Below are 19651 nucleotides of genomic sequence, written 5' to 3' on the forward strand. Positions count from 1 at the left end.
CTCGCTTGGACTATTGATGCTGTCTAACAATGCTGCCTATGTATGGTATTTTCCCAATGTTCTCGACTCCGCTTTCCAGCCGTGCCTCGTATTCCACCTCTTTCGATTTACCCGAATTCTTATGACTTCTTGTTTAGCTCATCATACTCATCCATCTCTTCGTCCCACTTTCCACCAGCGAGTGGCGGCAATGGGGGTGGTAGCCCTGCTGCTGCGGCGGCGAAAGCTGGCTTGTCGTTGGCTGGCGCAGTTGCACTCTTCTTGACCTCGCCAGGGAGAGCTGGGAAATCTTCAGCTGCTGGTACAGCCTGTTTGGGTGGTGCAGGCGCCGCGCTTTCATGACCACCACGACCGCCTCTGCCTCCTCGACCTCCGCGCCCACGACCTCTGCCCCTGCCCCCGCGATGTCTATCGTCGAGGAAACGATCCACGTCGTGTTCTTCGTTGTCCCGGGTCGCATACCGACTTCCACCGAGACCACCGGTCTTCGACCCTCGAATACCGCCGTTCGCGCCACGGAAGCGTCTGTTCTCCTCCTCTTCCCGGGCCTCTTTGCCCTCGTCCCATCCACCTTCCTTCATGCCCATAGCCTTCAGTTTTCGCTCCCTGTTCTTAGCGCGCTCATCCTCTAGCTTGCGCCGATCCTCGTCATTGCGTTTACGTCGCTCAGCTTCCTCCGCACGTCGTTTCTTTGCCTCTTCCATACCACGAGCATATGCGGCGGCGTGGTCTTTCTGATCCTTCTCAGCTTTCTCGAACTCGCGCGTCTTCTCGGCGTTGATGAGCTTCATCTTTTCCATCTTCTCAGCGAGTTCCGCTTCGGTAAGCTTTTGGCGTGGGTTTGCGCCGGATCCGAGACGAGCTGCGGAGTTGATGTGAGAGCCATGAGGAGTCTTTTCGCGAGGGGCAGTGGGCGCATTGGGAGGAGCGTTGGATGTTGGTTGAGGAGGCTGCTTCGCGGGCTTGGAGGCAGGAGCTGGAGCGGGCGCTGGGGCTGCCTTGTCGGCGTATCGGGAAGAGGAGAGGCCTGCAGGTTTAGAGGCAGGTGCTGAGGGTGCGGTCGCTGGCGCGGGCGCAGGCGAAGGCTTCTCTTGAGTAATAGGAGGTGGTTGAGCTGGCGCTACTGGCGTGGGCTCAGGTGCAGGAGAGACGACTTCGGTGGTCACTATAGTCTCGCTCTCGACGGGCTCGAAATCATCGTAGAAGAGATCGTCGTCGGTGCGCCCTCCAAATTGGTCATCCATGACGAGCGTGTTGCGATTGTAGTTTGATGGAGTGATGTAAGTTATTGCAATTGTATTCCAAAATATATTTGTCTCCGGAGGCAAGTATCGGTATTATGCTTGGTCAAAAAGTCAAAGGGAACCCCACGACAAAGGGTTCGACAGATGGTAATGGATGAAGCTTTCGTTGAAACAATACCCCGCTACTCATAGCGCGGAATTCAAAGGCACAGTCTAATGTGGGGGAGGAGCGAGCGACGGCAATAAGTGGAGCTGGTACAGTGTACGGTTGCCTCAGGGTATCAGAAGAATTGTCCCTTGGAGGCATAAGAGACGAAATTATTTGGTTACTTTATGCCGGCTTAGACTAGCATTTAGGTTACTTTATTATTTTAGCTTAAGCCTTAGGACACTTCTTTTGGGTCGATTCCTTTTCCATGCCAACTTCGGTGAGCTCGGTGAGCTCGGTGAACCCAGCGACAGTGCCTCCGCAGTCGAAGGTATCTCCAGGACTAAACCAGTTGTCTGAGCTGCTTTCTTGCTCCCGCGCCAAAAGTCAAATGGTGGAATCAGAAGGCGTTCTCAAGTCTTCAGCAGTCTAGAGATTTACTTCCTCACTTTATCACTGAATCTTTGTCACGTTCAAAACGTAGTCATTGTCACCTAGAAGTATTGAGTACTAAGTTCCCTTTTCAGGTTTAGGCTATCGTAACAAAGTAGTCTACCTACCTGGGTAGTTGAAGATGTCTCCAGAACCAGACGTTGCTTGAACCAAGAGCATCGAGCAGCCTAGGAGATAACACTTGTTAGTATTACGGTAGCAAGTAAGCCCCCGATCTGTCTAATCTATTGCGAGACAAGGTACTTTACCGCGCAGCCGTTGAGTTAAAGTATTTGTCTCATACTATGCGGTCGGGTGAACAACACAAGAATTGTCATTTAAAACTTGGGACGCCTGCCTAGTTAAAGTACACTCAATTCGGAACTCATATGGGTCTGGAGGTAACTAAGCTATCCCATCTCTTAATATTCCGGCGGCCGATCCTTCTGAACCCCCCAATGGCCGTTTCCGACACTCATACGTTCGAGGGCTTCCTCTCGAATGGAGGCAAGTGCACAACCTCTGGACTTTTGTCCGAGATGATGCAAGTAGTGCCATACTGTCCATTGGCACTTTGGGGCACGGTGGTGGTTTGTCCGGACTCGAGAGGCGCCCCAACAGACTCATTCTGTTGAGATGGGGGGACATTGCCATTCTGTTAATTGTAAGTCTAGGCATCTTGTTAAAGGGTGGCAGGGTAGGATATTGAGAAAGACTGATACCCTGAGACCTCCAGAGCAAGAGACGATGAGACGATGAGATGAAGATATGCAGATATGGAGACATGAGGAGAGGCGTAAGCTTACATCTTCTTTGCGCTGAGGGAGCCCCATATTGGAAGCTTTATTGATTGAGGTTTGCGATTGCTGAACGTTCTTAAGACTTGAGTAAACGACGGTAACGGAAAGTACTAAGGCAGGTAGGAGGGTATGAGTCTAAGGAGAAAAGCAGAAGCTGTCCCCCTTTATAGCTCAGGTCATCGTAAGCTCTACTACAATGAGAGGGCCGCTCTGCTGCCAGCTGCTCGACACTGTGCGGAGGTCATATCACTTTCAGATCGTGATGCCGTTCCTGCAGACATCCATTTCGTATTGTCCAAGCTGTGTTCCCCGATAGTTGTTCCAGAATAATTAGCTGGTGGGAGCACAAGTCTAAGCGCCCTCTTCTGTGCCGTGTGCAATCTGGAAAAAGAAAACACGGACCCTGAGACCAGCAGAATTTGGTGTGAGCAGAGACCGTGCTTTCTTTCCCCCCGAGGGCAATACAAAGAATGCGATCGCTCGTTCCAAGTGATCTCCTCGGTAGCTCATCAGTTTAGGTACCCATCTCTTCATTTAGTCACTAAATCATTGTCAAGATTGAAAGCACGATGAGGACGAAATCCCAAATAAGCACAATGTGAATTCATATTTCCTAGGTACCTGACAAAGCACACATCCATCTTGCCAATTCTGTCTAGCCTCCATATTAAGAGCTACCGGGGGCAGCTGAGGAACCCGGGGCAGTTGAGGGACCTGGGGTAACTGTGGCACTTGAGACACCTTGGGGACTCGTGTAAGGAGGGATAGGCTGACGACCAAGGTTTTTGCGAGTTACTTCCTTGAGACTGCCGGGTACATTCTTGATACCATCCTTGACCTTCCTTCCGTACCGACGAAGTGTGTTGCCCTTCGAAGACTCTGCAATTGTTGCATCATCTTCCAGTCTGGCATCGCCTTCCAGCTTGGTACCGCCTTCCAGCTTGGTATCGCCTTCCAGCTTGGCATCGCCTTCCAGTCTGGCTTTGTCCTGCAGGCTCTGCATTAATCGATCCTCAGGATCCTTGCCCGACAACAACCAAGGGCGCCCAGCGGCACCACAAAAGGCTGTGAACATGATACAAGCCCAGTGTACCTCGATTGCATCGCGAAAGAACAGAAGATCCTTTTTGGCCACTGTTATGTTGACAATGTGTCCCGATTCCAGTAGGTCTCCAGACTGGGTAAAGACTTTACCGTAGTGATCAGGCGGTGGGCAGTTTTGGAAGGCGTCAGACTCCTTCAACATCATAGTCCAGTCGTTCGTTGGCTGTGAATGGATGTCCATCACCAGCCCGAATCGCGCCTTGAGTTTGGGCATCCAGTAGAATTTGAGGGTGACTTTAACTTCGTCTTTGTTAAGCTCCTCGTTCCTGCCTTCCTGGTACTTCAATGCACAAAAGCCGTCGTTGAAGTAGCGATAGAGAATCTCACCAATGGAGACCATATTCCAGACTCGATGAGTTGCGCCGAGAGTGTGTGCGCTACAGGCTGGGTTGGGCCCTTCCGCAAGATTGACTCCTGTTAAGATCGTACTTCCCACATGGAGGTCGCCTGTTGCGTTCATATGTTCAACGGTGTCATTCCAAGTTAAGGGGATGAACCAAAGTCGGCGATTAGTGGGCTTGCCGGTCACCACACACTCGCCTTCGTCGCGACGCTCGCATTTGGCTTCCTCATCTGCGTCGTGAAGAAAAGGGCGGAGATCGGGATTGGTCTTGAAACGCCTGTGATACGCTACAGACTTCTGATAAGCCTCCCAATCATCGTCGTCGGACAAGTCTTCGACTTCTGGTTGCCACTCGAGAGGCACAGGAATGGCGTGCTTCCATTGCGGCAGAGTCAGGTTGTTTGGGTCAAGATGGAGCATGTCTAAGAGCTGTTAGTCATTTCCATTGCCAGACAGCCAGAGTTGAAGATATGCGGCACTTACAATGTCTGCACAACGGAGAGACAGAATGAAAAAGTTTCTTCAAGATGCTTGCGGGAAGTGGATCGGGAGGGCCTGCCCATAGTCCACCTTTTGGTCCAAGTTCACTCGTACGCACCATCAGAGTCGTTACGATGTGTTCGCAGCAGAGATGAAAGTCGTCATCCCACTCCTTGATGTGCTTTTCGAGCTGCTTGGTACGTACAAGGCGCGTGTCGGGCATCTCAGGCCGGGACGCCGGGCCAGGGAAAACAAAGGCAACGGTAGCAGGTTGACTGGTCGAAAGACGCACAGGACTGTCAGAAAGAGATAAGCGAGCAAGGTCAGTAGGCGCGCAGCCAGCAGATCCATCCTCCGGAAGCTCGTAACGTTCAGGGAAAAGAGCCATTTCGTTTATGGATGAGATGTTTAAGGAAGAGAACCTGATTGATCTCCGGGGAGGAGAAGAAAAGAAAGGAAACGAAAAGGAAGAGAGCTTAAGTTGGCTTGCAACTGTAATTTCTTGCGGGTGACTAGGTTTAGTTGTGTGAAGGAGAGTTTGTAGTCCGCAAGACCTATCAGCCTTGTTGCCTGGGGAAGCACCAAATCATGAAAGGTTCTATGTTAGTATCAGTGACAGCCTTTAGGCAGCAGATGCGAAATTTCCATTGTTCAGTGACACAATTGAGGGGCAACGGCAACGGCCGCAATTCGGCTTTTAGAAGAGGGTAGGGAAACAGTAAATGAATAGAACAGGTTTGCAATCCCAATCATGCGTAAGGATGATTGCGGAGGTAAATGTCGGTAGGCTACCAGCCTCGGACGGAATATGCACCTGGAACTATTTTGAGTTTTCTTTTTCTCCAAGCGCTGGCCCTGAAGTATCGTCGCTTTCCTGAGAAGCATCAGCCATGTGAATGCGCTTCGTTTCCGTGCAAACAGACATCCGGGTTCCAGGCGCTTCAGCATTCGATAAATATACATGGAAACAGTGTCGCTTCGTGCCAAGTGGGTTTGGGCACATCTCCGAACTGGACGGGATGTTGTCTGGTGTCCGCCGTGTGTCCCACTGCACTACGCCTATTGCGAATCCTTTCGCCGGCAAGTTTGACACGGACACGGGACCCCGCCGACACGAGGCCCCGCCGACAGTCCGGATTGCGGCAAGATATGAGGAAGTCCTTACCTAGCGATGGGTGTTTGATGTTAATTGAGCCTCCCACTATCGCGCTATTGAGAATGGGAATTTAACAGCCTTTGGTTAGGAATCCAGGAAGCATTTTGTATCTGAAAGCTCTTGCTTTAAGGAGATATCTGGTAACGGAGAGGGTCTGAACTCTTATTTGGAGGTGATATTGAGGTTCTGGCATGAGATGCGGGTGAGTTAACAGCTACGAATCAATTGGTGACGATAGGTAGAAGCATATACCCGAGAATGGCTTTGGCATTCAGCAGTGGTCTCAAGCAGCAGACCAATCACAAAATCTCCACTGCATATTGTCTGGCGTGCATGGCAAGGCGGGGTTCGGGCTGCGTTGTTCTATTATTTGCAAAGCATCAACAGCAGAGCAACAAAACGGGAAGCAAAAGGATCCATGACCAACATGACCTCTCAAGCAGTGGTCGTCATGGCGCCCGAAAAGCCCAAACTAAATGACAAGACCATGTCGGTTTTCCTCGCAGGCATTACAACAAGCACAGACGAAGCAGATTGGCGCCAAACACTCACAAATGCACTGTTTGACCACCCAGTCACAATCTTCAACCCGAATCGACCTGATTGGGATGGCACTTGGAAGGAAGATTTCTCTGACAAACGTTGGGAGGAGCAGGTTTCATGGGAGCTGGATATGCAGGATACCGCGGACGTTGTCGTTTTCTTTTTCCACAAATCTACGGATGCGCCGATCAGTCTTTTGGAGCTTGGATTGGCTGTCAGAACGAAGACAGTTGTTGTTTGTGCCCAGAACGAGTACAGAAAGAGAGGGAACGTTGAGGCTGTTTGCCGAAGGTTTAACGTGCAATTATTGAGCACTGAAGCGCAACTCCGAGATTGCTTGATCGATATCTTGGAAAGGAACAAGTGGCATAGGTAGGGAGGCAGACAAAAGAACAATTGCCCACCTATCCAGCTATCCTCCAGTCTAAGTCTTAGGGCACTAAAATAGTATGTCCTAAATGCTAGCTAAGTTAACATAAGGTTGACAAATTATTCCGTCTCTTATGCTCACCACCTCATGCAGATGTTGTATCAAAGACCCGGAGTAACACAACGTCCGCGCTGTCAAGTTGACAGCAAGGTACCTAACTAAAGCAATTTGCACGAAACTACTCGAGCCAAAGTGATATGATTTCCGCACATTGTCAAGCAGCTGGTAGTAAAATACCCGAATGAAGTACTTGGCAGTAGATAACCTGCTCCAAGGTGACTTACCGTCCGCGCAGTGTCAAGCAGCTGCAAACCGGCCCTTCATTCTATTAGGACTTTGGTTAGTTGACTTGAGCTACCTAATGTACGTACCTAGGTAGCTATAAAGGGAATATTCTCGGTCCTGATAGATTACCTCCTTTCTCACTATCCGACTTTTGTTTCGTGAATAACATCATGTCAACTCCAATGCTTACCGACACTGGCCCTGACCCCGGCCCCGACCCGGAGATGGCACAGCTAGCTGATCGAGTTCGCAACACAACCGACGCACGCAGTAAGGAACATTTTCGTCATACTATCGGGGGCTTTGACCCTCGAGCCCAAGAAATTGAACTCCCAGCCAAATTCGTGGAAAAGAAAGAGGTAAGGTCTTCTCTCCCTTGTCAGGCGTCAGGGTGTCAGAAGAATTGGCTGGCCGTTGAGAGCATAAGAGACGAAATGTTTTAGTCTCCTTATGCCCACTTAGGCCGGGGTTTAGGCTCCTTTATTTCTGTACCCTAAGCCTTAGAGAACAATTCTCCTGACACCCACCTGTCAGGGTCTCTTTCTGACCCCTGGGCTTATAATTAACAGGTTGACCCCAAAAGAATGGATGCCATCAAAACCATTTTCTTAATTATGCGTCGACGGGACACTACCTTCAAAAAACTTGAAAAACGGCACTTTGGAACCCTTATGAAGATGCCGATTCATTCTCTTGAAGATTTGATCGATAGGACAAGCCTTCACCCCTTGATCAAGGACATCCTCGAAGACACGCATACGATGGCTACCAGGTTCCTGAGAAAGACCAAGGGAAAAAAGAAAAACGTTGAAAGTCTGGGAAGATTGACCAGTCACGCAGATCATGCGAGGAAACGCGACGAGAACACATGCGTTCTCACACGCGCTGCTATAGTTGAGATGGCGCATGTTTTCCCCTTCTCAGCCACCTCTAGCCCTTCGGCAGTTTCGACTACTCAGGGCCTTTTCGACGTCATGCACTGGATTATGGGATCCGCCTTCATCGAGAGCAACAAGTCTATCGTCAAGCTTCGAGGCACTGAAGCTAAATGGAACATCTTTGGCCTGGACCGAAAGGTTCATTCTTGGCTCGATGAGGGCCTAGTTGCGTTTCAGTCCATGGGCGTCGAAGAGGAAACCCAGGGTTACCGAACCAGCTACAAAACACGGCTCAAATTCCACTTCCTTCCCAAATGCCAGTTCGAAGGCAATGCGGAGACGACCGAGCAGATTGAAGCCACCCTATCGGCCATCAACTCTCACCTCCACGACCAGCAACAACAGGGCCTTCCCGCTAGACAGTTTGATGGGCCTGGATATATTGGCACATTCTTCCCGAGCGGCGAGCGTGTTAAGAGTGGGAGCATTTGTTATATCACGCACGAGGAACCGGAGGATGCTTACAAGAGTGCTGATATCATCCTTCTACAGTGGGAATGTATGGTGTTGCTGATGATGGCTGGTGAATGAAGGCAGGGTGTTGGATTGAAAGGCCAGTTTTGAGAAGAAGCCACGAACCCAAGCTTATTCTAGATACTCCCAGATAGCCTTTGTTCTCTTCTTGCAAAATTAACCTTCACTTGTTCTCTTCTTTTAAAACTGACCTTCACTTGTTCCTCATCATAATGACCACAAAGAAATGTTACCTGCTATTCCATGAATTGACTTATTGTTCAGCGGGATATGTTATTGTTCACTCCGACGACGCTGTGCGCGTTGTTGGTCTTGAAGCACAAAAGAGTGCCACTGTCCACATCACTTGGCTGATCTACAATTACTTATACATACTTGCATTGTTGTATCAATTGGATATAGTCAATATCGAGTTTTGTAACTGTCATCTACTTACTCACAAGCCTTTTCATCAAACTATCGCCAAAATGGCTAGAATTAGAAGCAACAAACATCCCAGCCTGATCCAACCTTGGCAACACCGCGCCCTGGACAACGGCCGCACTCCTCTGCCAGAGGCACCAGGAGAAAGACCCTGGCTGCGTTCCAAGCCTCTCTCTACTCCTCTCTCTACTCAAATACTGGAGAGCAGCAAGCGCGCCCCAGCCAGCTACAAGTTCTGGCCTGAAGAGGAGATGCGACGCCTGATAAGACTCAAGAAGAGCGGTTGGACATGGGATGCTCTAACTATAGCTTTCCCAGATCGTACGAGGGAAGCGATCAGACAGGCGTATCACAAGCGTCGACACGCTGTCGAGAAAAAGATGGAGTTGGAGGCCGCCGAGGCAGAGGAGGAGGGCGACACCGATGGCTGAAGAGAGCCATGATAGTGGTGTCGCGATATTATACCAGTCAGTAACAGAATCCCATTGTTTTGCATTGTCTAAATCAGTTCCATCGTTCCATTGTTTCAAGCTTCTAGCTTTTAATACTAGTGACAGCCGAGGCGTCACCGGTTCTTATTGACAGTCGCAGTCTTTGCTTAATGAACAGTGTAGCCACCCTCGAGCGGCACCTGTATTGATCTTTTATTTCTGCTCAACCAAGAATCTCAAGCAGTCTCTGTGCCTCCAGCACTTCAATGTCGTGCGCGGTCTTGCTAATTGTCGTACCAGAACCAAGACCGCATCAATATTCTCACTACTCACAACCTTGCCCAAATGATCTCCCGGTCGCGCGCTTCCGTCCTTTGCTCAATTAATTGATAGCGCATGTCTGAGAGTCTAGAGAGCGTCAGTATAGCCATGCGATATCCCAGCGCTCTCACTTACGTCTTTGGGTGATTGGGAACCGTCCTTAGAAGGGGGAGGAGTCGGCCAACCCCGAGGCCTCTATGCCCCAGGCTTATCTCCAGGAAACTCAGGAAGAGGTGTCCTTCCATTATCGATGGCTTTCTGCTGCCATGGCTTCAGGGTCGTAGTGCTTCTGGTCTCCATGTTGCCGTTGGTCTCCGCCTTGTCGGTATTGGACGCCTTGGCTGCCTTGGTCTCCTTAGGACTCTTAGTCTTGGTCTTGTTGGCAGTCTTGAGTTCCTTGGCGTGTTTGGGTTTGTTGATAGCCTTGGTCTCCTTGGTCTTTTTGGTTGTCATGAGAGTATTGGTGTCCGTGTTGGTTTCGGTCGTCATGATGGTATTTCTGAAAGCGATGCAAGTTCGACTACTTGGGTATGTCTCTTATATAGACGTGATCTTTAGAGTTGATAGCGTCAATTTGTAAAATTTAGTCGTTGATAGTTTCGTGCACGCAAAGGTAAGCGCTCATGCCTGCGGAAAAGCTTAGTATAAATAGACTTTCCCTCATGCGCTCTTGCCGTCGATTGAGCGTTTGAACACCAGGTGTCTACGCACAAAGCAAACAGAATTAATTGTATTCCTATACCTTCAAACGACTTTCGATGAAGACCCGTGTCTCCGATATAAATATGTTCTTGTTATGATCAAACGGCGCCCTCTCACATCGTATTGAGTGAGGGCTTGGGGCGTCAAGACCACATCTGAATCGCATCACGCTTCTTATATATGCTTCAATAGTCATTGCCAGTAGATCCATAGAGGTGCGCTCCGCGTTCCAGAACTTCAACTTCATCGCCGACCTGTACATATACGCCCTCTTGCTTCCCAGGCATCTCTCCAAAGCAAGAGTCCTCGGGCACGCAATGCATGCCTATATAACCAAGAGCTTTCGGGTTTCCATCCTCGATAGTACGATGCTCAATCAATGTCGAACTAGGCTGAGGCTTCCCTCGTGTCTTTCCAGAACCCGGAGTATCGGTGTCCGGCTTGCCGGTGTGCGGATTGACGTTGGGCAGGGTGCAGCGTGACGTACGGCAAACGACTGACAATGTCGGCGATGGGCCTGCATTTGGTACAATGCGGTACCGTTTCCATGTATCCTCGTCGAATGCTGGAGCGCCCGTGACCCAGATGTTTGCGCGAAAGCGAAGCGCGTTTAGCGGTTGGTTCTCTTTGGGCAGAAGCGCTGATACTGCGTGGACGGAGGCCAAGTTGTTGATGTTGACAGGCTGCTGGTCGGTGTACCCGTGAATAGCTGGTGTTCCAATATGCTGCAGAGGTGCAAGATTCTTCTCAGTACGTACGAGGCTATCCGGAGTAAGTCGTAGCAGCGTGAGCCCTTGTTGGTCTGAGATCTTGAGGAAGCGTTTCAATTTGGGCAGTGTATCTGCGACAGACGATAAGCCGCCGAGATCCAAGCCCTTTGCCTCTCTGGAATGAATGGTGAAGGGCTTCATAGTCAATCCATGCTTTTCCTCAAATCTCTCGTATGAAGATATCGGCGCAATCCCGACAACCTCTTTTTGGCCTCTCCAGATCAGTGATATGAGTCGGTCGGACCAACCGATGTGATCGGGATCTGGGAATCTGAAGACGACACACCCTTGAGACTTGACCAATGGATCATTCTCATCGCTGCTCTCACAGGGAAGCCAAACCTCAGTCTTGATTTGAGACATCAATGGCTTGGTACGCTGGCTGATGAAACGCCAAATTGGACCGCCTTCTGATGCCGGCCGATTGACCTCTGTCGCGAGCGCAAAGAAACGGTCCAGAAAAAAGCCACTCTTGAGGAGCTGAGTACGATTCAATTCGACTGGTGCACAAGACTTAATGGGATGGATGAAGATGGCTTTGATCCTGATGGGAGCCTTGCTCGATGCGCCCGCGGGAAGATCGTACTGGGGATCTGTCTGATCTTGCATGTTGCTCCTTTCGACGCCTTGTCGCCGCAGGTTCCGGAGCTCTCTTGGTGTTCGGTTCCCATTCTGAAGAAATAAGGCTATAAAGACGGGTGTGCCGAGTAGTACGGCGATGGCCAGAGCTGGAATGATCTCGTTGGCCATGATGTTTCGCTGCCAGGGAAGCAAGATACGCGGCAGTAATCAATTGATCGGTCGTCAAGGAGATGTTGACATGAGATGCGCTCAAAAGAAAAGAGATAGAAGGAGAAAAATTAAAAAAAAAAATAAGACGAAGGAATACAAAGCAGCAGTGATGACGGTCGTGACTGACTCCTCGGGAAGGATCCAAAGGCAGGCCGAGACCGGGCAGTCCAGATATTCATGATCTGTCAGCAATTGCGGCACTCTGATTGGTCAAGCAACGATCGATTTGGAATCAACTCAATTCTGGAATACTTATTAGGTGCATTTACCACAGGTAGTTCTTAGAACTGTCTTAGTTCACCCTTTCTTAAACCGATCCCAAGTGTCTCATAATAAGAGGCCGGCCCTTCTTGAACAAAAGTTGGATGCCCAAGCTTGGGGTCCCTCACAAGTGCTTCCACAGGCAAAATGGTTCATATGTGTTTGATGAAATTGCTCCTCCAGTAGCTATTTGGTTATCTGCTTATTTAAGTTTGCTGTTTTATCATTGGCAAAGTCTGTTTATGGAGCCGATTCAAGGAAACCTCCGGAAGTTCAGCAGAACTATAAGAGCTCTGTCTTCTTACAACCTCAGTAGGTAGAAGGATCAACTTGCTTCGTTCATGTTTCTATTTTGTATTGACATAGAAGGTTTATAGAACTCGGCTTTTCTGCATTTCGCACCTAATCCGAACAAATACAGGCAGCACATGGCAACAAAGGTTTACACTCTCAGCCTCGAAATGCTAAAGTGCAATGCCTAAAGTATAGTATAAACTGGCATCACGCGAATGAAACTTTATGTCTAAACTCTCGACGGCTCATTCATCTGATAGGCAGGCCATCAGGCAGAAATTTGTTAAAAGAAGTAAAGCGAGGTACCCTTCTGTCTTCTTTCTCCCATCAATCTCTTCCTCCATCAGCATCCTCCCCCGCCGACATGAAGCCTCCCAAAGAAAGCCCGCATTACGAGTCTCGGCCTGAGAAATTTCAGCCGCCAGCTCCCCTTATTCCCGTCTCCGAGAGTGAGTATCGACTTGATCGTGCTCAGATTCTTTTGCAGTACATGGAGGAAGACTATTGCCAATACCGCAGAACCTATATGCGGGGCGGAGACCTTGTAGCAGTTCTGATAGTGGCTCGAGAAAAGCTTGAAAACTACGGTCCACTGTCAGGGGATGATGATTCCGACTTTCCGAGAATAACGGCGCCAGCAGAGGCGTTGAAGTATATCTCCCGGTCCTGCATACACTGTAAGAACACCACCGTTACTCTGGAATTCCGAATAGCTAATAATTCATATAGATATGCTCCATCTTAATCCAGACAACGTAAAAGATCCACGCTGGCAACACGCTATTCCTGAGGCTCCCGAGCCAGAAATGAGCGACGAAGAGTTGTGGAAATGTGATATTGAAACTTTCTGCAAGGCGATTCGCCGCAGTTATCGCTTCTCAGCCTTGGAGCATCTCCAACCCGTGCGTCGCAACCGCAGCACGGTGAAGACGGAGGAGGCCATATGCTGGAGTCGCGATAAGGGCACATGTGTGGTAACAGGCAAGCCCTTACCTCATATTTTCTACTTTATCCCGTTCACTTGGAATGATACCGTGGAGCATATGAACCATACGGGTGATATCCGTCGTGGAATCTCTGACTTGGGCGTACGCCTTTTGGAAGGTCCAAATCCTCCCTGCAATGCACGCGCGCTTGGTGGAAGTCATAAAGCATGGAACGTGCTCTGCATTGACAAGGATTTGTGCCGATATCTCAAGAACGGTCTTTGTGCGTTCAAGTGGTTGACGAATGACCCGGCCCCCAACGGTGAGGTCCAGATAACCTTGCAATTCCACTGGATGCCGCTACTTGAGCTACGATGGGGTAAAAGGATGAACCTTAAGCGTCGTGGAGCTCGAAATGACTTTCGGAAATTGGTCGAAGATATCAAGAACTTCGACCAAGGCCCTCAAGTAACTCACAAGTACGGCACGGTGATGGACAAATATGGGAAGCCACTTCGATCGGGGCAGCTCATCCACATCGCCATGTCGAAACAGGATGCTGAGCAGTGCAGAAATGCAGTCAAGGTACATTGGGCTTGTGTTGTGTATACAGCCCTGTATGGTGCCGCCGGTAGACCTTGGCTATTGGCAGCTGAGGTTGAAGATGAATCAAGGGAGGAGTGGGCCGACTGGTAGCTTTGATATTGAATGGCAAGATAACACATGACTTGATCACTACGAGATTTTCTCACAATCCTATGTATCTAGACAGAGATTTTAAAGTCCGATACTGCAAAGGTTTTTGAAGATACCCTAAAGATGGGACATAGATTTATACGAAACATCCATGGATGACAATTGGGGCGCCACGTGGACACCAGGATCCATGATCCTGCATTGACGACAGTTTGTGGATCTCGGGACGGGTCCTTCCTCAGATCTCGAGATGTGCTTACTGTAGGTCAAGCAATTGCGTTTTCGAACTGCCGAACAAAGAGAAAATCCCTTGCGCCAATTCCAGTAGCTAGTATTTCGTTTCTACATAAATCAAGGCATTCCAATTAGATCGCGATATAAAGTTTCGGGATGAGATCATGAAGTGTCCCACTGGGTGACGTGCAAGACCCACCCAGTGAGTAACTCGGCGTAGATTTCACCGACTCGAGGGACTTTTTTTATTATCAGAGCTCTCCACCGCTAAAGGTAAGGCTGTAACTGACGTCCTCAAAAGAATTGCGGCTGCGGAAGCGAGAAGTTATGGATTAATCAGCAGTGATAGTGAAGCCTTATCACGGCACTGACGAATCCGTCCTGCTCGGAGCCCCTAACTGATACAGCCATAATGGACCGAGCCTAATGGTCACTACCAACCAAGGTTTCAGGCGTAGTCAAATTGAACATCGACGATGGCTTTAATGCGATTCAATGCGACGTTTCATCAGGGAAATGTTCCCTGAGAAATACATTCTTGAGTAATCAAGAGGAAAAGAAAAAAGTTAGACCCTGAAGTGACATCATTAGCACCGTCGATCACCGAGGTTCAAGTGCTTGATCTTTTCCATTTTTCTTCCAGGGGTGTTCTAGAAACATTTTTTTCCCGCTGGCAGCGGTCTCACGCCACCTTCTTAGTGGGATTGATTGAGGAGTAGTGCCGGACCGAGGTGTATCCACTTTTGGACGGAACCGACGGGACGAGATGGAGTCCACCGAAGCCGATCGAAAATATGAATCTCAACGGCTCGGAGAGCAGTCGAGATGGGAAAGGGAAGAGTGGCGTCCGGAAAATATAGATAGTATTACTTGTATGTGATATCGGGGCTGGTTGTTGTGTCGCAGGTAGTCTCAGGACACGTTTGAGGCTCTTATCATGTCATGGCATCATGGACATGGAACAAAGATACTACAGTAGCTTTACCCACTTTCTCAACCGTTTCTTCAGTCCGGGCATGGCATTGACTTGCAAAACCAGGATCAGGGGAGCTACGTTTCATACATCAACGCTCTACCCATGTTTGCGAGTCAGCTAAAAGAGGAAGACTGCCCCGGCTGCAACCTCATCTACCGACATCCATCTATATAAAGCCTCAACCCGCAATTGAGTACCGTTGAAACAAATCCTACCTACTCTCCCATATAATTAAACCCATACTATCTCATATATCCAAAATGGTTTCTTACAAGGTCTTCCGCGGCACCCCAGAGGGCAAGATCGTCTCCGCCGAAATCGAGCGCGAGCTCGAGAACCACGAGGTCTTCATCGAGACAACACACTCTGGCGTCTGCGGCACCGACAAGCTGTACGCGACCAGCGGTGTTGTTCTGGGCCACGAGGGTGTTGGTATCATCAAGGCTGTTGGATCAGGTGTCAAGAACGTCAAAGTTGGCGATAGAGTTGGATTCGGATATACGCACCAGATCTGCGGCCACTGCGATAACTGCTGTACCGATCGTGATCAGTACTGCCGTGAGAGACAGATTTACGGTTTCTCTGACTTTACCAACGGTTCTTTCTCTTACGGTGCTGTTTGGGATTCCAAGACTGTTTGTCAGATTCCTGATGGATATGATTCCGCCAACGCTGCTCCTCTGTAAGTTCTCTTGAAATATTGACCAGAATTCAATACTGATTATTCCAGGCTCTGCGCTGGATCTACTGTCTGGACATGCCTCAACAAGTACGGTCTCCAGTCCCACGAGTCAGTAGGCATCATCGGAATCGGTGGTCTGGGCCATCTTGCCATCAAGTTGGCTGCCGCCATGGGCAACCACGTCGTTGTCTTCTCCAGCTCCGAGAACAAGCGCCAAGAGGCCATGGAGTACGGTGCTTCAGAGTTCCACGTTTACAAGTCCGGCGACAAGGCTCCCGAGGGTCTCAAGCCCGTCAAGCACCTCCTCCTCTGCGGTAGCGCCAACATCGACTACAGCGGGTATGTATCTTCCTCAACAGTTTCAATAATCAAAACTAACGAATCACAGTCTTGCCTCTATCGTTGACTACGACGGTACCATCTACCCTCTCACCGCCGCTCTGGAGTCCACTCCCGTTCCCCTGACCGAGCTTTCCATCAAGGGTATCCGTATCCAGGGATCTCTGGTCGGTTCCCGCGACAGCGTCCGTAAGCTCCTCGAGTTTGCTGCTCGCAAGAACATTACTCCTACCATCATGACATACTCTCTCAACGAAGATGGTATTGAGAAGGCTCTGCATGATCTTAAGGACGGTAAGGTCCGATACAGGGCTGTTCTTATTAAGGAGTAAAATATAGATTACGTGTCAAGGTATGGGATGTGGAGTTGGCGGTTCGTTGATTATTATGAGAAGCGAAAATAGAAATGATAGAATATACTAATTGAATGACACCCTTGGGTCTTGAGTTTATTATTGAAATGTGATTTGCGAAAAGAGCTGATAATCTACCATACATGAATCTCCGTTCCTGTACTAAAGTGCCAGGTAGCCAGTCTCCGATTACATCTACAGCAGTAATGCTCAACATTCTTCCATTGCTTCCCAGTATATGCAAGCGGCCCGCCAACAATTGTGCACACAAACATCAATGCTGCCATGGCACTGAGACGTGGTTAGTATCCTTTTCATAATATTCGTTCAGGTGATAGACTCACTGGGTTCCACCGGTGATCTTGCGTTCAATACGAGTGAGTGATATTTCCCGACAAGCAGGACATACGATCGCTCGGGGCCATTGCTTCAACTTTCGAAGAGGTACGACGTTGGAAGGTGAGATGGTGTTGAATGCTGTGATATCATTTTCTTCATGAATTTGAGGAAGAGGAAACAGTTCGATTTTATTGTTGTCACTCGGAGTGTCTTCATAGAATGAGGCAGGAAGTCTTTGCTTTGAAGTAGTTGCCATTTTGGCGATGAAGCTTAAAGATGAAATAGCTCTTCAGCTCCAGAGACGTTGAAATGCATCAAGATATATGGTTTCTGTATTGGCATCCCAATTGTTCTACACCCAATCAGCAAGTGGATTCCACAGATGCCTGGAGTACCACATCAATTGATGCTCGTATTTCGCATTCTGACAACACAGCCAATGGGAAAACACCAGACATCAGCCACCATCATCGAGCTGAAACATCACATTCGAAACGGGCAATAGTTCAACTGGCTCGGTCCCCAGATCAAGGTTAGACCACGCCCGACATATATGCACAGTAGGTTGGGCGATGTTAATTCCTCAAATGAAACAACAATGACAGATGATCAAAAGACACATGTGCAGCTCAAACAAATGTAAACGCCTCCGGGAATAGCGGCAGACCGAAAGCGTCCAAGATAGAGTTCCGCGGCGTCCGGATCAAAGTCGCCGCATGATGGTTTATCTGGACTACCCCTCGCAAGATCTGGATGAAATCTTCTTTGCCGGTAATCTTCTGATTTTATCGAAAACTCTGGCAGATTACCGGACGCTAATGACCCAAAGCTTTAGACCTTGAGCTTTCTTTATGCTGCTGAAAATGTCTGACATTATTCCGATTGCGCTAGATGGATGTTCTAACGGTTACCAGACATGTTTGGAATGCGATCGTAGGAGATGCCGCCATCTGGTCCGGAACCTTGGTCTCGGTAGTATTGGAGATCATGCATTCAACAAGGCGAGAAACGTGTGGGTTAAGAGATGATAATATATGGGGAGAGTAATCATCATGGTGGTGATAAACAGCATCCTCTCACACCCTTCTGATGCAAGCTTGATGACCTCCAAATGTACTAAATCTCTAGAATGACGCATCTCAACCAATACCAAGATTACAAATTCTACTCCCCAAGCAGTTAACATAGGGCTAACCCATCAACCTGTTCCTGCATAACCTCCATCCAGACCACGCCAACATTCCTGCGCCACGGAACTCAAAATCTTGCCTCGACGCTAGTACACTCTACATAACCCGCGATGTCCCAGCTCGGTGGTTAGTCCTCAACCTTCGAATTCGTTCTCTTTCCTAGTCGACATGGTCGATCCGTCGGAGCAAGATGCTCAGACCACGGGGGACCGACTCATCATTGTTCTCCTGGTCGTCGTTTTTGCGGTTATGACATCGCTGCTGGCGGTTGGGTTGAGATTATGGTGTCGAAGAAAGATACGGGCGTTGGGATGGGATGACTTCGCTGCGGTTATGACTTGTGTAAGTAAGCTTGGTTGTATCGTGGGTCTTGCTAACGCTTTGTAGTTGTGTATCGTCGGGTATGGATCAGGGATTCTTGCTTGTATGTCACGACTCTGGACCAGGTTTTACAAAAGCTCACAATCTACAGTAATTCCTCTAGGTCTGAGCGATCCTAGCGGGATGTTACCATTCCACAAGATAAGCAACTTCTACAAGGTATTGCGCTCACGACATCTCGCCATTATCGACTAACGATTATCAGTGTTCATACTTCATACTATTCCTCTACAGCCAGGCCCTATTCTTTGCCAAAATGGCCTTTGTTCTTCTCTACTACCGAATCGTAGCGCTGCCCCACTGGAGATGGACCTACATCGCCGCGATAACCTTTCTCGTCCTCTGGAACGTCTCCGGCATTTTGTACCACTTCCTGCAATGCACTCCCATGTCAACCATATGGGATCCAGCCGTCGTGGGAAAGTGTGTGCCTCATCAGATGGAGGTTGGGTATGTGCTTTCTGGGATAAATATCTTCACGGATTTTGTTGTGGCTATTTTGCCTTTGCCGGTCATTTGGAAATTGAATCTTCGGCGTTCGCAAAAGATTGCGCTGTCGGGAATCTTCTTGCTGGCATGCTTGTAAGTCTCCCAACTGCCATGGGCTCCTCTCTATTGACACTTTCCAAAGCTCAATAGTCTTGTCGATTATAAGGGTGACGTGGGTTAACATGTGGTCAATCTCTACCTGGAAAATCGTCAGACCTCAGCTTTGGGGTCTTGCAGAGGCTACATCTGCATTGATATGCGCATGTGTGCCTACGTACAAACCATTACTGGTTCGCCTTAACGCAAAAATACCTCGTTGCCCTAAAAAGGAAGCAAGGAATAATGTTCAACAACAGCGCGGCGACGATGAGATGGGGCTTAATATGGATGCAACTAGGGTTGCAAGTCAAGGTCAGGATAGTTTTAGTGAGGGATCGCAGAGGACATTAAGGGCGCCGTCGTATGGAACAAATACGTATATCACAGCTGTGCAGGATCCTTGGGGAAAGTAGGATGTATTTGGCTTCATAATAACAACGAGTTCCAGTTAGCTTCCGCCATCAAACTGTCAGTTGACAAGATGTACTGGGCAGGTGGGTAACAAGATTGTCCTTCAAGGCTTGGACAATTATCGCCAGAAAGTAGCCTGAGTGCTAGTCTAAGCTGGCATATAGT

The 19651-nt window shown here is 48.9% G+C and overlaps 9 protein-coding genes across 9 annotated transcripts; 5 read left to right on the plus strand and 4 right to left on the minus strand.

The window, feature by feature from the left end:
- Positions 1 to 119: 119 nt before the first annotated feature.
- On the minus strand, positions 120 to 1244 carry FIESC28_02889 (uncharacterized protein; the record flags this gene model as incomplete). The annotated part of the gene is made up of 1 exon (XM_031157038.1): positions 120 to 1244. One exon carries the CDS (start codon positions 1242 to 1244, stop codon positions 120 to 122), a length of 1125 nt encoding a protein of 374 aa, XP_031018990.1.
- A 2047-nt stretch (positions 1245 to 3291) lies between these two features.
- Positions 3292 to 4939, minus strand: FIESC28_02890 (uncharacterized protein; the record flags this gene model as incomplete). The annotated part of the gene is made up of 2 exons (XM_031157039.1): positions 3292 to 4493; positions 4555 to 4939. The coding sequence occupies 2 exons, from the start codon at positions 4937 to 4939 to the stop codon at positions 3292 to 3294; spliced, it is 1587 nt and encodes a 528-aa protein (XP_031018991.1).
- A 1195-nt stretch (positions 4940 to 6134) lies between these two features.
- FIESC28_02891 (uncharacterized protein) lies at positions 6135 to 8434 on the plus strand (the record flags this gene model as incomplete). Its single annotated transcript, XM_031157040.1, has 3 exons — positions 6135 to 6622; positions 7090 to 7324; positions 7535 to 8434. 3 exons carry the CDS (start codon positions 6135 to 6137, stop codon positions 8432 to 8434), a joined length of 1623 nt encoding a protein of 540 aa, XP_031018992.1.
- A 410-nt stretch (positions 8435 to 8844) lies between these two features.
- FIESC28_02892 (uncharacterized protein) lies at positions 8845 to 9231 on the plus strand (the record flags this gene model as incomplete). The annotated part of the gene is made up of 1 exon (XM_031157041.1): positions 8845 to 9231. One exon carries the CDS (start codon positions 8845 to 8847, stop codon positions 9229 to 9231), a length of 387 nt encoding a protein of 128 aa, XP_031018993.1.
- Positions 9232 to 9747: 516 nt separating this feature from the next.
- Positions 9748 to 10041, minus strand: FIESC28_02893 (uncharacterized protein; the record flags this gene model as incomplete). Its single annotated transcript, XM_031157042.1, has 1 exon — positions 9748 to 10041. One exon carries the CDS (start codon positions 10039 to 10041, stop codon positions 9748 to 9750), a length of 294 nt encoding a protein of 97 aa, XP_031018994.1.
- Positions 10042 to 10439: 398 nt separating this feature from the next.
- On the minus strand, positions 10440 to 11774 carry FIESC28_02894 (uncharacterized protein; the record flags this gene model as incomplete). Its single annotated transcript, XM_031157043.1, has 1 exon — positions 10440 to 11774. The coding sequence occupies one exon, from the start codon at positions 11772 to 11774 to the stop codon at positions 10440 to 10442; it is 1335 nt and encodes a 444-aa protein (XP_031018995.1).
- A 961-nt stretch (positions 11775 to 12735) lies between these two features.
- On the plus strand, positions 12736 to 13993 carry FIESC28_02895 (uncharacterized protein; the record flags this gene model as incomplete). Its single annotated transcript, XM_031157044.1, has 2 exons — positions 12736 to 13048; positions 13101 to 13993. The coding sequence occupies 2 exons, from the start codon at positions 12736 to 12738 to the stop codon at positions 13991 to 13993; spliced, it is 1206 nt and encodes a 401-aa protein (XP_031018996.1).
- A 1470-nt stretch (positions 13994 to 15463) lies between these two features.
- Positions 15464 to 16556, plus strand: FIESC28_02896 (uncharacterized protein; the record flags this gene model as incomplete). The annotated part of the gene is made up of 3 exons (XM_031157045.1): positions 15464 to 15885; positions 15934 to 16224; positions 16274 to 16556. 3 exons carry the CDS (start codon positions 15464 to 15466, stop codon positions 16554 to 16556), a joined length of 996 nt encoding a protein of 331 aa, XP_031018997.1.
- Positions 16557 to 18274: 1718 nt separating this feature from the next.
- On the plus strand, positions 18275 to 19157 carry FIESC28_02897 (uncharacterized protein; the record flags this gene model as incomplete). The annotated part of the gene is made up of 5 exons (XM_031157046.1): positions 18275 to 18448; positions 18494 to 18530; positions 18591 to 18646; positions 18693 to 19069; positions 19127 to 19157. 5 exons carry the CDS (start codon positions 18275 to 18277, stop codon positions 19155 to 19157), a joined length of 675 nt encoding a protein of 224 aa, XP_031018998.1.
- Between the last annotated feature and the right edge of the window lie 494 nt (positions 19158 to 19651).

This window comes from Fusarium coffeatum (genome assembly GCF_003316985.1).
Source record: "Fusarium coffeatum strain FIESC_28 chromosome Unknown BRIP53273_contig_61, whole genome shotgun sequence".
Taxonomy (NCBI): Eukaryota; Fungi; Ascomycota; class Sordariomycetes; order Hypocreales; family Nectriaceae; genus Fusarium; species Fusarium coffeatum.